Genomic DNA, 13,953 nt, shown 5'->3' with positions numbered 1-13,953 from the left:
AGACCATCCTAGTGGCATACTTGTCCAACTTTTCTTTACTTATGTTGTCGTTCATTTTCTCGCCCAGCGTTTCCAATATATATACTGTAAATCCTCCAGGGCTGGACCTCTGAATTCCCTCCTATAGTTAGTTTTTCCTCTTTAGGTTAAGCCGTCCAATACGGTTATCTTCTCGGGGAAGCAGCCAAGGTCGACCAGGATCACAGATACCTACCTACCTATATTCTTTACCGTTCAACCCCAAATGAAGTGTTGTATGAGGTGGTTTAACAAGACTTGAAAAGGCTGTGCAGGCACTAGGCACAATTGCAGCCTGATGGATCGTCATGCTTACATACAAATTCGGATGGAGAGACATCGTGGGGTCCAAATCTTCTCGCAAAGGACACCATCTCTCTTCCACCAACCCAGCAGACAATGAATAACGAGGATTTTGTGATTGTTGAAAACCTCAATGAGTTGTATCACCTTCCCGAGCTGGGCCCAGTAGCTAATTAACACCCAGCCTGAGCAAGAGATATGCATCCTGTCCCGACGGGGAGGCACGCAAACAGAATGAAGTTACTCCCAAAGACATCGCTGCCATTCGGTCGTGGCTGTCGCCCACTGAGTTCGACTCCGACGGGAGTGAGTATCGCAAGCATCTGAATGCCCATGCCCCAGGAACCGGCGACTGGCTTGTTCAGGCTGAGACGTACCAGAAATGGCACGACTCGACCGAGACCACTCCCGGGGGCCTCTGGATCCAGGGCATCCCAGGCAGTGGTAAATCAGTCATCGCAGCCCGGTTGATCCAGAAATTGAAAGAGGAAGAGAGGGCGCCCGTGGTCTTCTTCTTCGCCCGTCGCATTATCAAGTCCAACAGCCACCCCCAGAATCTCGTCCGGGACTGCTTGTACCAGCTGCTGGACCACATTATCCCTCTCCAAGCGCGACTGAATGACTTGCGGAAGCAGAATTCTAGCATCGAGTATACCCCTTTCCAGGAGCTTTGGCGGGCCTTTCTTTTCGCTCTGGCGACTCTTCCTCGCGCGTATGTCGTCTTTGACGCCTTGGATGAGCTCGCTGTTGAACAGAACGGTTTCCTCACTCTCCTTCTGGAGCTCGCACAAATGAGCCCCCAATCGATAAAGCTCATTATAACCAGCCGGCCTGTCTCGCACCTGGTGGACGCCCTGAGAGGACCCTCATTAGGACTCATTCGGCTGACGAAGCGCGCTGTTGAGAGTGATATCGCGACGTATATCGATCAGCGGCTCGTCCAGCAAGAGCAAAGCCCTTTCACAGAGGAGCAGCGGGTGCGAATTAAAGAGACTATCTGCCAAAAAGCCCAGGGACTGTTCCTCTACTCCCGGCTCATGCTTGACCAGCTCATGCAACCATCCACTACACCCGTAGACCGGCATCTCCAGCGATTGCCCGAGTCCCTCGAGGACATGTACGTAAATCTCCTGCATGAGTACGCTACGCGGTCCAGCGCCGGTCTGCCCTTCCAGTCATGGCTCCTGTCCTGGATTACGCATTCCACTCGGCCGCTGCGAGTAACTGAGCTCGCGGCACTCGCCCTCTCTACACCCGATCGAGCCGGTCTCAAGAACGACCAAGACGCGAAATTGATGGCCCGGACGGCCTGTGGCCCCTTGCTAGAAATCCTCGAGAATGAGACCGTCCAGGTAATCCACCACTCCTTCACAGAATTTCTCCTCGACGGCCACCGGCCAAGTGCAAACGAATCCAACTCCAATGCATGGTTTCCTGCGTTCGCACCAACTGCCACCCATCGCTCCCTGACGCTATCCATCATCAATTACCTCCTCTCCGGCTGCTTCACCTCGTGGGAGTTTGACTGGAGAGAGTATGGAGGCAATGGCTTTGAGAAACCACATCATGAAGTGATGCTCCAGTTCCCCTTCCTGCAGTATGCCGTGCAGAATCTCCTCGACCATGCGGCGAGCTGCGATGTTGAAGATCTAGAGCTCATGCAGGCACTCGATCGTCTGTTTGATACTGACCCTGAAACTTTTAACGCCTGGTTGGACTTCTGGTTCGCTTCTATGGCTGAGCACGTCCCTGAAGACTTCAAGCCTATCCACGTGGCTGCGCGCGCTGGCCTCTCGCGTTATACAGCACATCTCATTGCTAAAGGCGAAGACCCAAATGTTTGCGATGAGAATTGCTACTCGCCCGCCGCCCTCGCGGCTATGAATGGTAACGCAGACACACTGGGTGTGCTCCTCGATTCTCAAGCCACCTTCACGGACTACGACATCGAAGGCTTAGCACCCATCCACTACGCCGCGAAAGGCGGCCACATTGATGTCTTGCAGCGACTACTCGACGCTGATACTGATCCGTTATATCCGCAGGGCCCTGGCAATAGGTCGGGATACACCAAACCCGGTAAGACGCCAATCGAGTACGCTTGTCAATGGGGGAATACCGAGGCAGCGACATTGCTGCTCCAGCACATGGACGAAGCCACGCGCTGTCGCGTTCTGCCGCATTGGGCTGCTGTTAATGGCCAGGCGAATACCCTGCGCGCTCTCCTAGAATATCCCGAGATCAGAGCCAATATCCAAGTGAAAGATGCCAGTGGGAACACGGCGCTGTATCTTGCAGCGTGCGCTGACTCCGCTCCGACTGTCGACCTCCTGCTTAGATATGGAGCTGATGTGCGTGTTCGCTCCTCGGGATCGGGGAGCAACGGCAGCAGATGGACTGGTTCTTCTGAAGCCCCCCGAGATCGTTGGACGGCGCTCCAGGGGTGGGCGAACGGGAATGCGTCGTGGTACAAGCGGTACCAGACCAGCGAGGACGAGTGGGAGCGAGTAGGGGAGTCGCTGATCAAAGCAGGAAGTGATATTGAAGCGCGAGACGACAAGGGCAAGACGGTGTTATTCTACTGGGGCATGCATGGTCGCTCCGGCGCGCGCTTTGCTTCCTTTCTACTCCGGCATGGCGCCGATGCCCGGGCTCTTGACAATGACGGAAATACAATCCTGCACGACAGCCTCTCCTATCATCAAGCTGGCGCGACAATGCGCCTCCTGGTCGATGCCGGGGCGAATATCAACCACGCGCGGAAGACGGACGGCGTGACGCCCCTGATCAGCGCAGCAAAAAAACAGTTCGAGGGCGTAAAATTGTTCACTGACTGTGGCGCTGATCCGAACCTGCAAGACGCAGATGGGAATACAGCACTGCATTGGATCTGCAAGTCGTGGGTACCGGGTTTGGCGACGTTGCGAGAATGGCTGCAGTTCGTGGATCCCACGATTCGCAACAACGCAGGCCAGACGTGCATATACAATCTGCGGTTTGGGAACGACGGGTACGAGCGTGTGCAGGCTATTCCACTGTTCATTGAGAAGGGCCTGGATCTGGAATCGCGCGATCGGAAAGGGCGAACGGCCTTGTTAGCGGCTTGCGAGAATGGCCAGCAGCATTTTATCACTGCCTTGTTGCGACATGGGGCGTCTGCGACGGCGACTGACTTTGAGAATAAGACCTGTATGGCTCCCTATTGCTTCACTTTTTCTATTTCCTACAGAGCAGCTCGTTGATGAAGTTAGGTTTACACATCCTAGGACAAGTACTGCTGTCCAGTATAGACCACGGAAAGAAGGATCGCAAAATAGCAGTGGACGTGTGGTCTCGTCTCATAGAAGCCGGGGCAAATATCGGCGCGGTCGACAACCAAGGAAACACGGCCTTCCACGACGCCATCAAAACAGACGACTACTTCCGGCCCGTGCAGGTGCGACTTGAGGCTCTCCTCGAACTGGGCGCGAATCCCAACACAGCTGACAACCAAGGACGGACGGTTCTGCATAAGATTTCTTCTCTTCCTGGTCAGCCCTTTGCGGACCGCTTCGACTGGCTTCAGAAGGCAGGACTAAGTCTTGACCTCCATGCGCGAGATAATCAAGGATTCATGCCGATTCATTGCGCAGCAGCAGCAGCAGATGTCAATGTGTTGAAGCTCGCGAAGGCCGGTGCAGACCTTCAGGCTCGCATATACAACGGCTTTAATGTACTACATCTCTCGGCCAGTGCTGGACAGGCCAGTGCCCTGGGACTGCTCTGCAAGCTGTACACGGACAACGGATGGGATATCAACCAGCAAGACGAGAATGGTCGATCTCCATTGCACTACGCCGCTGCATCTGGCAGCTCCGAATGCGTCTTCTACCTCCTCCAGGCCGGGCCGTTTGTCAACGCACAGGACTGTCAAGGGCTGACGCCACTCCATACGGCGACTGAGTACCAAATCGACGTTTCCGCGGCGAGACAGGCCCGCAGGAAAGCCGGGTTCCCGTATGGCGGGGGCAGAGGGCGTTCTTGGGATGGCCTCCAGCGATTGATGGACCTGAGACGCGATAGTCCTGTTCACAAGGCTCCAGAAGCTGTGAGGGCTGCTGTTGCTGTCGAGGACGAAGTACAGATGGTTCAGGATTCCGTCCGCCTGCTGCTCGCTGCGGGAGCTGATCGAAATCTGCGTGATAGATCTGGGTGGACAGCCTATGATCTGGCTGTCTACCTGGACCGGGGAGATGTAGCTGCTATCTTAGAACCCTCGCCGGAGAGTGGTGATGGTCAGCACACGTCCGTTCCATTCCGTTGGTGTTCCCTTGGGGGGATTGATGCTAACAAAATCGTCGAGCAACTCGATGTCGACAACTGCAATCCCTACACTGTGCTCCATGCGGCCCTCTCGCAGCGAAATGAAACCCTGGTAGCGGCCCTCCTGGACGCTGGAGTAGATCCAGCTGTCCCTGGCCCCGACGGGCTGACACCAGTCCACTACGTTGCTTTCTGGGGTCTTATCTCAGTCATGAAGTTGATGGCACGCTATATCAAAGACCTGAATTCCATCAACCCGCCACTCCTCCATGCGGCCCTCTGTCGAGAGCAGTCGAATATCCAGATGGTTGATCTCTTGATGAGCCACGGCGCCAACGTCAACGCCTACTTCCAAGCCCCTCTGGACAATGGTACCTGGACAGCGATGGCGTCAGGCTATAACGCAGTGCACATGCTCGCTGCCGGAGAACGTTGGTGGCACATCACGGCGCTCCAGTCCCTCTGCAAGGCCGGGGCTGACCTCGAAGCCGTCGATTCTCACGGGCGAACAGTCCTGCAGTGCGCCCTTACGGCGGACAACTCCGTCCTCCACGGCGCCTGGCAAGAAGACACATTGGATACCATCCTCGCCCATGGGGCCAACATCAACGCGCAATCTCCCGAGGATGGATCGACGGCATTGCAACGCGCACTAAAATACCGCTGGGGACGGCCCATGATCGAGCGACTCCTCCGCCATGGCGCTGAGATCAACCTCGGCCACGTCCCAGCCATTCATGCCGCCGTCGAGAGCCTGAGTATCGGAGCATGCGAGGCCATACTCGACGCCGGGGCCGATCCGAACACCTTCCGTCACCGGCCAAAGGGGCAGCGCCGATATTTTGCCCACACCGAGGGACCACACGTCGAAACGCCGCTTCTTGCCGCTGCTATGAAGAGCTCATACGAATACGACCACGAAGACGACGAGCTTGATAAGCGGGCCCCGATAATATCCATCCTTCTTCAACGTGGAGCTGATCCCCTCCTTGAAATTCCCGGCGAGAGCACCACCACCACCGTCTTCCATGAGATCTGCCACTACCACGGCATCGTGTCGCCCTTTCTCAAGGCCGGTATTGACTTGGAGAGGACCAACGCAGCCGGCCTAACCCCGCTTCTCGTGTCGTGTGCGTCGCCAAAGAGATTAAAGAACTCTCTAAGGCACGAGTCGACTCCTATCGAACTCATCAATGCAGGGGCCAACATCCACGCAGTCAGTCCCCAGGGCTCAAGCGCACTACATCTGGCCGCTGAATCCGGACTCTGTGAGACCCTCTCGTTGCTTATCGAAAAAGGGGCGCTTGTCTCAGCGACGAACAATGCAGGACTCACCCCGTTGTACTACGCCGTGAAATACCGGCAGACCATGGACTCCGTGCGCTTGACGAAGACTCTCCTCGCAGCTGGGGCAGATCCGCTGTTCACAGGTCCGAACGGTGAAAATGCACTGCATATCCTCGCTCCGTCGCTGATGCAGTTCAGCCCGGCGGGGTCTTACGAGAGCAACTACCAGTGTGACGATGATTTTGATTATCTTGCGGAGTCCAAAGCGTTGTATAAGACCTTTACTGACAGCGGCTGTGATCGTAATGCCCGAGACAACGAGGGCAACACCCCTCTCTTCCTGTATGTGCAAGAGGTGAAGGAGGAATGTGAAGTCATCAATACCGTCCCACCTGCAGAAGAGGATGTCCGGGAGATGTTTGACACGCATGACATCTTTGCGGTCAACAATGGAGATACGCTGCTTCATGCAATAGCAAGCAGAGAGGAGGAGGAGCGCAGTGAGGAGGATGCCGTCTTCCTTTTTCAGGAACTTCTAGCGAGGGGACTCGATGCGAGACGAGAGAATAAAAAGGGGCTGAGTGCTTTGGACGTCGCTATGGCTTATGGTAAACAGGGGATTTTGGAGCTTTTTGAGAGGGAGGAGTGATTTCTCTTGATATTTCGGGGAGATGCTTTGGACGATCCAGCACATGCTTACTATATCGATCTCCTGCTTGTTGTTACGGTCATACAGGTATACTATCAACTTTCGAAACGCGCCATATCTTCTCAGAAATTATTTCCAGAATGTCAGATTAAGATTAACCAGCTGAATTTGGTTGTGAGGGAGGCCATTTTTGGTGTTATCCTGGAGTTGAAACAGACTAAAGCTCACCGAGGTCGAGCGCGAGTTAGTTAAAAGATCAGTCCAAGAGGTGACTAAAGAGTGCTTAGCGGGTGCAGAATATCTATGCAGAACATTTTAAGGCAGCAGCTCGCCGCTGAGAGTTATGGGTGGAAATGCAGCTGTTTATAGCCTCAGTAGCAGTTATTTTCGGCATTGATTTCGTAGGTCCTAACATTCTAGTTGTAAATAAGATTATTATTTGAAACCATAAAGCGTCTATTCCCAGCAGTTCATATGAAAACCACTTATAGTCCTAGGAATCGTGGTTGTAAGTAACGCATGCCAGCCAGCGACGGGGTTTTCCGACAGAAGCGTAGATACCTAGGCGATTTTTCTTTGTTTAGAAAATTTCCAATCTCTGCTCATGAAAAGCTCTCGATCACCAGTCACTCTATCTACGCCCTATGCATTCGAAGACTCTCGTCAAGGTTCCAAGGAACTAGCCATCTGCATCACAGCCAATCTGGGAGATTTAGCAAAATGTCCAAAATCGAAATCGAGCGCAAGTTCATCTACAATCCTGCTCTCTTTGCATCTTTAACAAAGGGATCTGGCAATCCTCCTTTCACGAAGCTTGAAATCAAAGCAGAACGGAAAATACACGATATCTACTACGACGCTCCTCTCGCGTCCACCAGTGACGCGAACGCCAAAGCTGGAGGACCTACGCGTTGTATTCTGGAAAGAAACGGAATATGGATCAGGCAGCGCAATCAACTATGGGAGGCCAAACAGCGTCTTATCCTTCCGCATCAGAAACACCAAAAGAGAGAAAGTCAGAATGCCGCCTCTACTACTGAATCGTCGCCATCAGTAACAACTGCTGAGAAAGAACAAGACTATTATCTCCGCACAGCTTTCAAGGAACTCACCAGTCCACGAGCTATCCATGATCTAGTGAAGACTTACATCCCTTCTGCGCCAGGGGCTGATGTCTATTTTGGTTTACGGCCCATTGCGGATTTCGAAACGAAGCGGGTGCTAGCTATCGCTGATGGGCGGTTCGAGATTGCGTTGGATCGTACCTCTTTCGGACACTGTGTTGGAGAGGTGGAGCTGTTAGTGGATAGGGGACAGGAAGTGCAGGCTCAGAGGGATATTGATGAGTTCATGGAGATGTATCGCTGGTTTTTCTTCCCTGATAAGGCAGAAAGTGAAGAAGAATTGGAGGGGATGAAGAAGGAGTATATGCTCCAGGGGAAGTTGTCTGCGTATTTTGAAAAGTTCCCTATTAAGTTTTGAGAGTGGATAGGTGTTTTGTTCGCGGTTGGGGGTTGTTCTTGTGGATATTATGGGCATGTGGTGAAGGGCATGCTCGAGTGAAAAGCGTAGAAGAGGAAATTCTCAATATCTCATTTCTATTGCTTTTTTAAAATCATATCTAATCTGACTCTCATTTCATCTACAACGCGACATCATCTAAGACGCAACGACAATCAAGTAAAAGTCATAAACCCCTTCCCCATCCCAATTCATGAGTTGCTACATCACACGTTAAACCAGATATCGGTGACAGTTTTTAGAAATGGGAGACATACCTCAAGCTTGTTCTTGACATCCTCATAAACTTCGTCCAAATCACCACTACAGTTGAACTGATGGTCCAGTTTAGTAACTCCAGAACTCAAAATATAATATCTAAGCACAACAATGATTCATATTTGGACATGCTTACCTCGACCAGTCTACTAATACCTCTCATAGAATGGACACATGGCATAGTCTCCGTCTCAAATTGGACGTAACGCTTGCAGAATGCCTCTATATTGTCATCGATTCGGTTCGAAGTCTGGCCCCGAGCGAGAACGCGACGTTCCATTGTCTCACTGTCGCAAGAGAAATATAAGGCGTATTTTGGTGGGCAGAACTTGAAAAGGATAGGTTCTTAGCACGAGTCTCATTTGAATAGTCTAAAAAATGGTATTAGTGCGCAAGGATAAGTAGACTTACATCGTGCTGGAACATCATCATTTGGTCCTGACTACGAGGAAATCCGTCCAGGAGAACGGGGCCAGTTGTTCTGGACAACTCTTTCCCAAGAGCGTTTGCAACCACGTAGTTCGGCATCAGTCTTCCTTCTCGCATTGCGTCTTCCATGTCAATCAATTGTGGGTCATCTCGAAGAAGATCGCCGACGCAGACGTGTAAGAGACCTAGATCGTGTGCTAGTCGAGCACAGATTGTGCCTTTGCCAGCGCCAGGACCACCTGCGTAGTTGGATATCAGTAGCCTGTTATGAAAGATGAAGACATGGAATACCACTAACCAAAGACGTAGTAGAAGTCTCTCTTTATGGGAGGCCGTTCATCCAACCGACGACGGAAATCCATGACAGGAAATGCCAGAGGGTATTGCTGCTGATATAGCCCCATTGTTTATGCTATCTCGTGCCTAGGCAGATCTTTGGTTGGAAAGAGGGAAAGATTGACTCTCTATCCAAGACGATGACTTACCACATATATATGGAATTGCTTATTGCATATCTCTCTTCATGGACAGGCGGTAGTTACCATTGATTCCATTATTCCATTACAAATTCCCGGGTTTTGCCATCTAAAACAAGGAAATATGAGTTATTATTCATTGTGCGAAATGAGGACAAGGCGGAGATATCCTGCAGAAGTAGAATGCCGCCTTCAATATCGGGCAATATAAAGAACCTCATTGTCCATAGATATTTGAATCGAGGGAAGCAGACAAGCAGCACAGCAGTCAATTGAGATGTGAATATACATAGTGACGGAGCATTTTTACCTTGAGTGACCAATAGATCACACGCCAATTGCATTACTCCTTTAAGCCCTTGTAATTCTTGCAGGTATTTTTTCTACGGGCCCCAAACGATAGCATATGTACCCATCTCTATTTTCGAATAGGATTATGACTTGAGCGATTCTGATATCTTATCTACTCATGCTTCCTGTTCTTAGTACTTACTTTCATTGTTCTACCACTCCCCTTGATATTTGGACTTGAATACATCGTAGCGATCGACTTCTCACATCTCAGTTATACCAGCGGCGTATATCACCAATTGCACTACGGAGTAAACCCGATAATTATTCTATAATCTATATCCTCGCCCCTCCGCATTCTGCAGCTAAATTGTACTAGGCGTTAGCGGGGTTGCGGGGCGTTGGTTAACAGGCTCCATGAGTCCATAAGGCGTGTTTTGTGGTCTTTTCCAGACCAAATCCCGGCCGATCTTCGACGGCCGCTTAGAGTCATTCAGAAATGGGGTCTGACTCCGAAGTCAAATATTTTCTCGATTGTAATTTCAGTCGATTTTGTTCCTGAATGAAGCACTGCAGCGAGTGAATCGAGATCTCTTCTTCTGTGAATGTCTCTATGCAGTAGCGGGGTCTAATCTGCTTATCTTCTCTATTTTCACCGACAAAAAGTCGGGGTCCCCGCAGTTGCAACGATGTCCGATTCACAGTCCGGGGTAGAAACGCAGGGAATCGCCCACTGTGTCAATTCAGATAAACCTGAAGAAGCTGCAATTACATCGGACTCTGAATATCAACATGAGAAATCTATTTCAGAGCCGACACTTGTCGTTCCGTTATCAAGTCATCCCCCACCACCAAATGGAGGTATCGTGGCCTGGCGTCAAGTCCTCGCAGGCCACCTCGTTGTATTCAACACCTGGGGATATGCCAATAGTTTCGGGATATTCCAGGCCTACTACTCGTCATGGCTCTCTCTTCCCGCGTCCACTATCTCCTGGATCGGCAGCATCCAGCTCTTCTTGATATTTCTCATCGGCTCTGTTTCGGGATCCGCCTTGGACAAAGGATATTACCGCTGGGTGCTAATATCCGGAAGCATATTACAGGTGCTCGGTATATTCATGACGAGCCTCTGCACGCGATACTGGCAGCTATTTCTCGCGCAGGGCATATGTCAGGGCCTGGGAAATGGCCTCATCTTCTGTCCGACAATTGCGTTGGTTTCGACCTACTTCACGACAAAACGGACCATTGCTATCTCGTCAGCTGCGAGCGGCGCCGCAACTGGGGGAATTGTCTTTCCCCTGATCGCACAACAGCTGTTGCCTCGCATTGGCTTCCCCTGGACAGTTCGTATCATGGCGTTTGTAGTCCTCTTTAATACCGCGGTGGTGGTATCTACCATCCAAACACGGATTCCACCACGCAAGACTGGCAAGCTCATCGACCTTGCAGCCTTCAAGGAGTTGCCTTATCTACTCTTTACAATCGGCATGTTCTTCACACTATGGGCTACGTATTTTGCTTATTACTACGTGAGTCATCCTTCCCGTTGCATAAGCAACACCAATGGAAATCCATTGATATTTATGATCGACATCTAGGTTCGCCCATATGCACTCGATATCCTGCACGTATCACAAACTACATCCTTCCATATCCTCCTTATTTTCAACGCTGTCGGAATCCCCGGTCGCGTGATCCCTGCTCTCCTTGCAGATCGCTACTTCAGCGCGATTACAGTCCTCATTCCAGTCGTCTTCCTCTCCGCTGTATGTCTCTACGCATGGCAGTCTGTACGAGCCCTTGCACCTGACCTAGTCTGGATCGTGTTCCTTGGTCTCTTCGCTGCCGGGATCCAGGGTCTCTTCCCGTCAACTCTGGCCAGTTTGACGAAAGACCTGAGTAAAAGCGGCACCAGGATCGGTATGGTGTTTACGATTATTAGCGTTCCATGTCTGACAGGACCGCCGTTGGCAGGTAAGTTGATTCTAGCCGGCGGTGGTAATTATATTGGGGCACAAATATGGGGAGGTACGTGTTTGCTTTTGGGGGGTTCGATCCTGGTTGCGGCGAGAGGAGCGAGCGTGGGATGGCGGTGGAAAGGTTGCTGAGAAGTAATGTATATAGAAGTTGTATATAGTGTTGTATATAGATGATATGGATAGAATCGACCCATTCGATGAAACAGATCAGCATGCGTTTTTTCCTTTCCCTTTTCTTCTCATAGGCGTCCTGGGAAACCATCAAGTGATTGTTCGCTTCAAATTATACAAACATTTACGAGACATTCGAACAAAAGAGAAAGGAGAAGCTAGGTTCTGAAACCCACTAGAACTACGTATCGCAGATCAGTCTAGAGAAAGAAAACAATATAGAAATATAGAAGCTTGATCCTTTTTGAGGATATTACAATGCAGGACTTTACCGCCTCATGCTCCCCGACATCTCCACAGAGACAAACTGAAAATTGCTCAAACCATTAGACTCTGGGATCCGCATGCGATGTTTCAGTGAAACAACTAAGCACCTATTTTTGTTGTTGATGCGGATATAACCGCAAATAGATAGTCATGTCACTGATAATACAGCTGATAAAACCCTACGCAGAGAACAATTGAATGAGTCTTATTAACTCTTACATGCTTATGACTTTCATTGTCACAAAAGGCAAAATACCTGCCCTTTGTTCCCCTGAAGAGCTCCAGAGAGCAAGAAGGGTCGTATAAATACCATCATCCCTCTTCCTGATTCTCCGATAGACAAATACAAACCCCACTTCATCATCATATCCCTCTTCTTCAGCATGGATTTGCTACAAGCTCTCTTCACATCCGCCGTCCTTGGGACCCTCATCCCCTTCCTCCTATGGATAATCTTCCAAAATACCAATCTCAGCTCCACCAAAGTCATCCCCTTATCTGTCAACTTCCATTTTTCTCGCAAATGCAACTACGAATGCGGTTTCTGCTTTCATACAGAGAAAACATCCCACGTCGAGTCCTTCGAGAACATGCAGCGCGGCCTCTGGATGTTGAAAAAGGCCGGTATGAGGAAGATCAACTTCGCTGGAGGCGAACCGCTCCTCTACCCGCGACTTTTGAGTAAATTGGTTGCTTTCTGCAAGGAGGAATTGAAGTTAGAGTCGGTATCGATCGTGACGAACGGGAGCAAATTGACGGAGAAGTTCATGGTGCGGTCTGCGAAGCATATTGATATCATTGCCGTTTCGTGCGATTCCTTCGATGAGAGTGTCAATGTCCAGATTGGTCGTGGGAAGGGGGCGCATTTGGAGCAAGTACAGGAAGTAGCGCGGTTGTGTCGGAAGTACGGTGTGAAGTTCAAGGTTAATACGGTCGTTAACCGGTATAATGTTCATGAAGATATGAATGAGCAGATGAACTCCATTCAGCCGTTCCGGTGGAAGTGCTTCCAGGTTCTGATCATTGAAGGGGAGAATGATTCCACGTCTACGATCCGGGATGCACGACGGTTCATGATCACTGATGAGGAGTTTCAGCAGTTTTGCGATAGACATTCGCATAACTCGTTCTTCGTTCCGGAGCCGAACGATGTGATGCGCAGCTCTTATTTGATCCTCGATGAATATATGCGATTCCTGAACAAGGGGACCGGCGCGCCGACGGAATCGATACTTGATGTGGGTGCTCAGCGCGCTCTGGAGCAGGTTTACTGGGATGAAGAGAGCTTCCAGAAGCGCGGGGGGATCTACGATTGGTCCAAAGATATTGCTGGAGGTGGCTGCACGTCTGAGAAGAATCCCGCTCTAGAGTTTTGAGCGCTGGTATTGTGTCGCATCATGTGGTTTGGCGCAGTTGGCTGTAAAGGGCTGGTCCCTTCAAATCTTTGATATATTTCGGGCCTCATTTTGCTGTTTTTGGTAGACTTCAACACTGGTTAGCCCCTTAGAGCAATCCTACTTGCTTGATGTTCATCCAAAAGAAATTTATTACTCTGTTCTATGTCCCAATTATAACACCAATAGGTCGGACAAGAAATGAACAATAGTCCAATATTTTTGCGAACCTGCATAGAAACACTGTGTTCATTCGATTCATGTATACACACATGATCCTTTTCTTTTCAATTACTCGGGTATCGTAAGTTGTTGAAGACAAACTCCATGCCGTATTACCGTCTTCTCCTTTTGTCCAGTACAGAGTCGATTTGTCATATCACTCTGGAAGGGTCTTCGAATTTTGATGAAACTGTATGAGCACTCCACGTCCTGCATGGCTTCTTTCAAGAGGAGCATTGTTGAAATCCTCGTCGCTGTCGTGGCTCGCAACCACCGGAACGGACCCAGATACCGTATGTACTGCATGATTATGTACAAACGAAAGTAAACCGCAAGACGAAGATGTATAATCGAAGATGCAAGGGACTCGTAAGGAACGGCAG

The 13,953-nt window shown here is 50.4% G+C and overlaps 5 protein-coding genes across 5 annotated transcripts; 4 read left to right on the top strand and 1 right to left on the bottom strand.

The window, feature by feature from the left end:
* On the top strand, positions 1-7,017 carry C8Q69DRAFT_527870 (putative ankyrin repeat domain protein). Its single transcript, XM_028633661.1, has 3 exons — positions 1-458; positions 506-3,510; positions 3,573-7,017. Exons 1-3 carry the CDS (start codon positions 418-420, stop codon positions 6,557-6,559), a joined length of 6,033 nt encoding a protein of 2,010 aa, XP_028485395.1. The 5' UTR covers positions 1-417; the 3' UTR covers positions 6,560-7,017.
* Positions 7,018-7,115: 98 nt separating this feature from the next.
* Positions 7,116-8,139, top strand: C8Q69DRAFT_467315 (CYTH-like domain-containing protein). Its single transcript, XM_028630618.1, has one exon. The coding sequence runs from the start codon at positions 7,280-7,282 to the stop codon at positions 8,039-8,041; it is 762 nt and encodes a 253-aa protein (XP_028485394.1). The 5' UTR covers positions 7,116-7,279; the 3' UTR covers positions 8,042-8,139.
* A 79-nt stretch (positions 8,140-8,218) lies between these two features.
* On the bottom strand, positions 8,219-9,171 carry C8Q69DRAFT_444645 (P-loop containing nucleoside triphosphate hydrolase protein; the record flags this gene model as incomplete). The annotated part of the gene is made up of 5 exons (XM_028629013.1): positions 8,219-8,281; positions 8,338-8,394; positions 8,475-8,666; positions 8,750-9,006; positions 9,066-9,171. 5 exons carry the CDS (start codon positions 9,169-9,171, stop codon positions 8,219-8,221), a joined length of 675 nt encoding a protein of 224 aa, XP_028485393.1.
* An 833-nt stretch (positions 9,172-10,004) lies between these two features.
* On the top strand, positions 10,005-11,728 carry C8Q69DRAFT_432591 (MFS monocarboxylate transporter). The gene is made up of 2 exons (XM_028628504.1): positions 10,005-11,066; positions 11,136-11,728. The coding sequence occupies exons 1-2, from the start codon at positions 10,224-10,226 to the stop codon at positions 11,643-11,645; spliced, it is 1,353 nt and encodes a 450-aa protein (XP_028485392.1). The 5' UTR covers positions 10,005-10,223; the 3' UTR covers positions 11,646-11,728.
* Positions 11,729-12,142: 414 nt separating this feature from the next.
* Positions 12,143-13,642, top strand: C8Q69DRAFT_265841 (hypothetical protein). Its single transcript, XM_028626738.1, has one exon. The coding sequence runs from the start codon at positions 12,338-12,340 to the stop codon at positions 13,328-13,330; it is 993 nt and encodes a 330-aa protein (XP_028485391.1). The 5' UTR covers positions 12,143-12,337; the 3' UTR covers positions 13,331-13,642.
* Positions 13,643-13,953: the final 311 nt, after the last annotated feature.

This window comes from Paecilomyces variotii (genome assembly GCF_004022145.1).
Source record: "Paecilomyces variotii strain CBS 101075 chromosome Unknown C8Q69scaffold_5, whole genome shotgun sequence".
NCBI classification, from domain to species: domain Eukaryota; kingdom Fungi; phylum Ascomycota; class Eurotiomycetes; order Eurotiales; family Thermoascaceae; genus Paecilomyces; species Paecilomyces variotii.
The sequence above is the reverse complement of the archived record's forward strand: the minus strand, read 5'-3'. Positions and strand labels throughout refer to the sequence as shown.

Coding starts and splice junctions, on each gene's coding strand:
- C8Q69DRAFT_527870 (XM_028633661.1), top strand. CDS start 418: ATGAATAACGAGGATTTTGTGATTGTTGAAAACCTCAATGA. Junction 459..505: donor ATTGTTGAAAACCTCAATGA/GTTGTATCACCT, acceptor ATTAACACCCAG/CCTGAGCAAGAGATATGCAT. Junction 3,511..3,572: donor TGACTTTGAGAATAAGACCT/GTATGGCTCCCT, acceptor TGATGAAGTTAG/GTTTACACATCCTAGGACAA.
- C8Q69DRAFT_467315 (XM_028630618.1), top strand. CDS start 7,280: ATGTCCAAAATCGAAATCGAGCGCAAGTTCATCTACAATCCTGCTCTC.
- C8Q69DRAFT_432591 (XM_028628504.1), top strand. CDS start 10,224: ATGTCCGATTCACAGTCCGGGGTAGAAACGCAGGGAATCGCCCACTGT. Junction 11,067..11,135: donor CGTATTTTGCTTATTACTAC/GTGAGTCATCCT, acceptor ATCGACATCTAG/GTTCGCCCATATGCACTCGA.
- C8Q69DRAFT_265841 (XM_028626738.1), top strand. CDS start 12,338: ATGGATTTGCTACAAGCTCTCTTCACATCCGCCGTCCTTGGGACCCTC.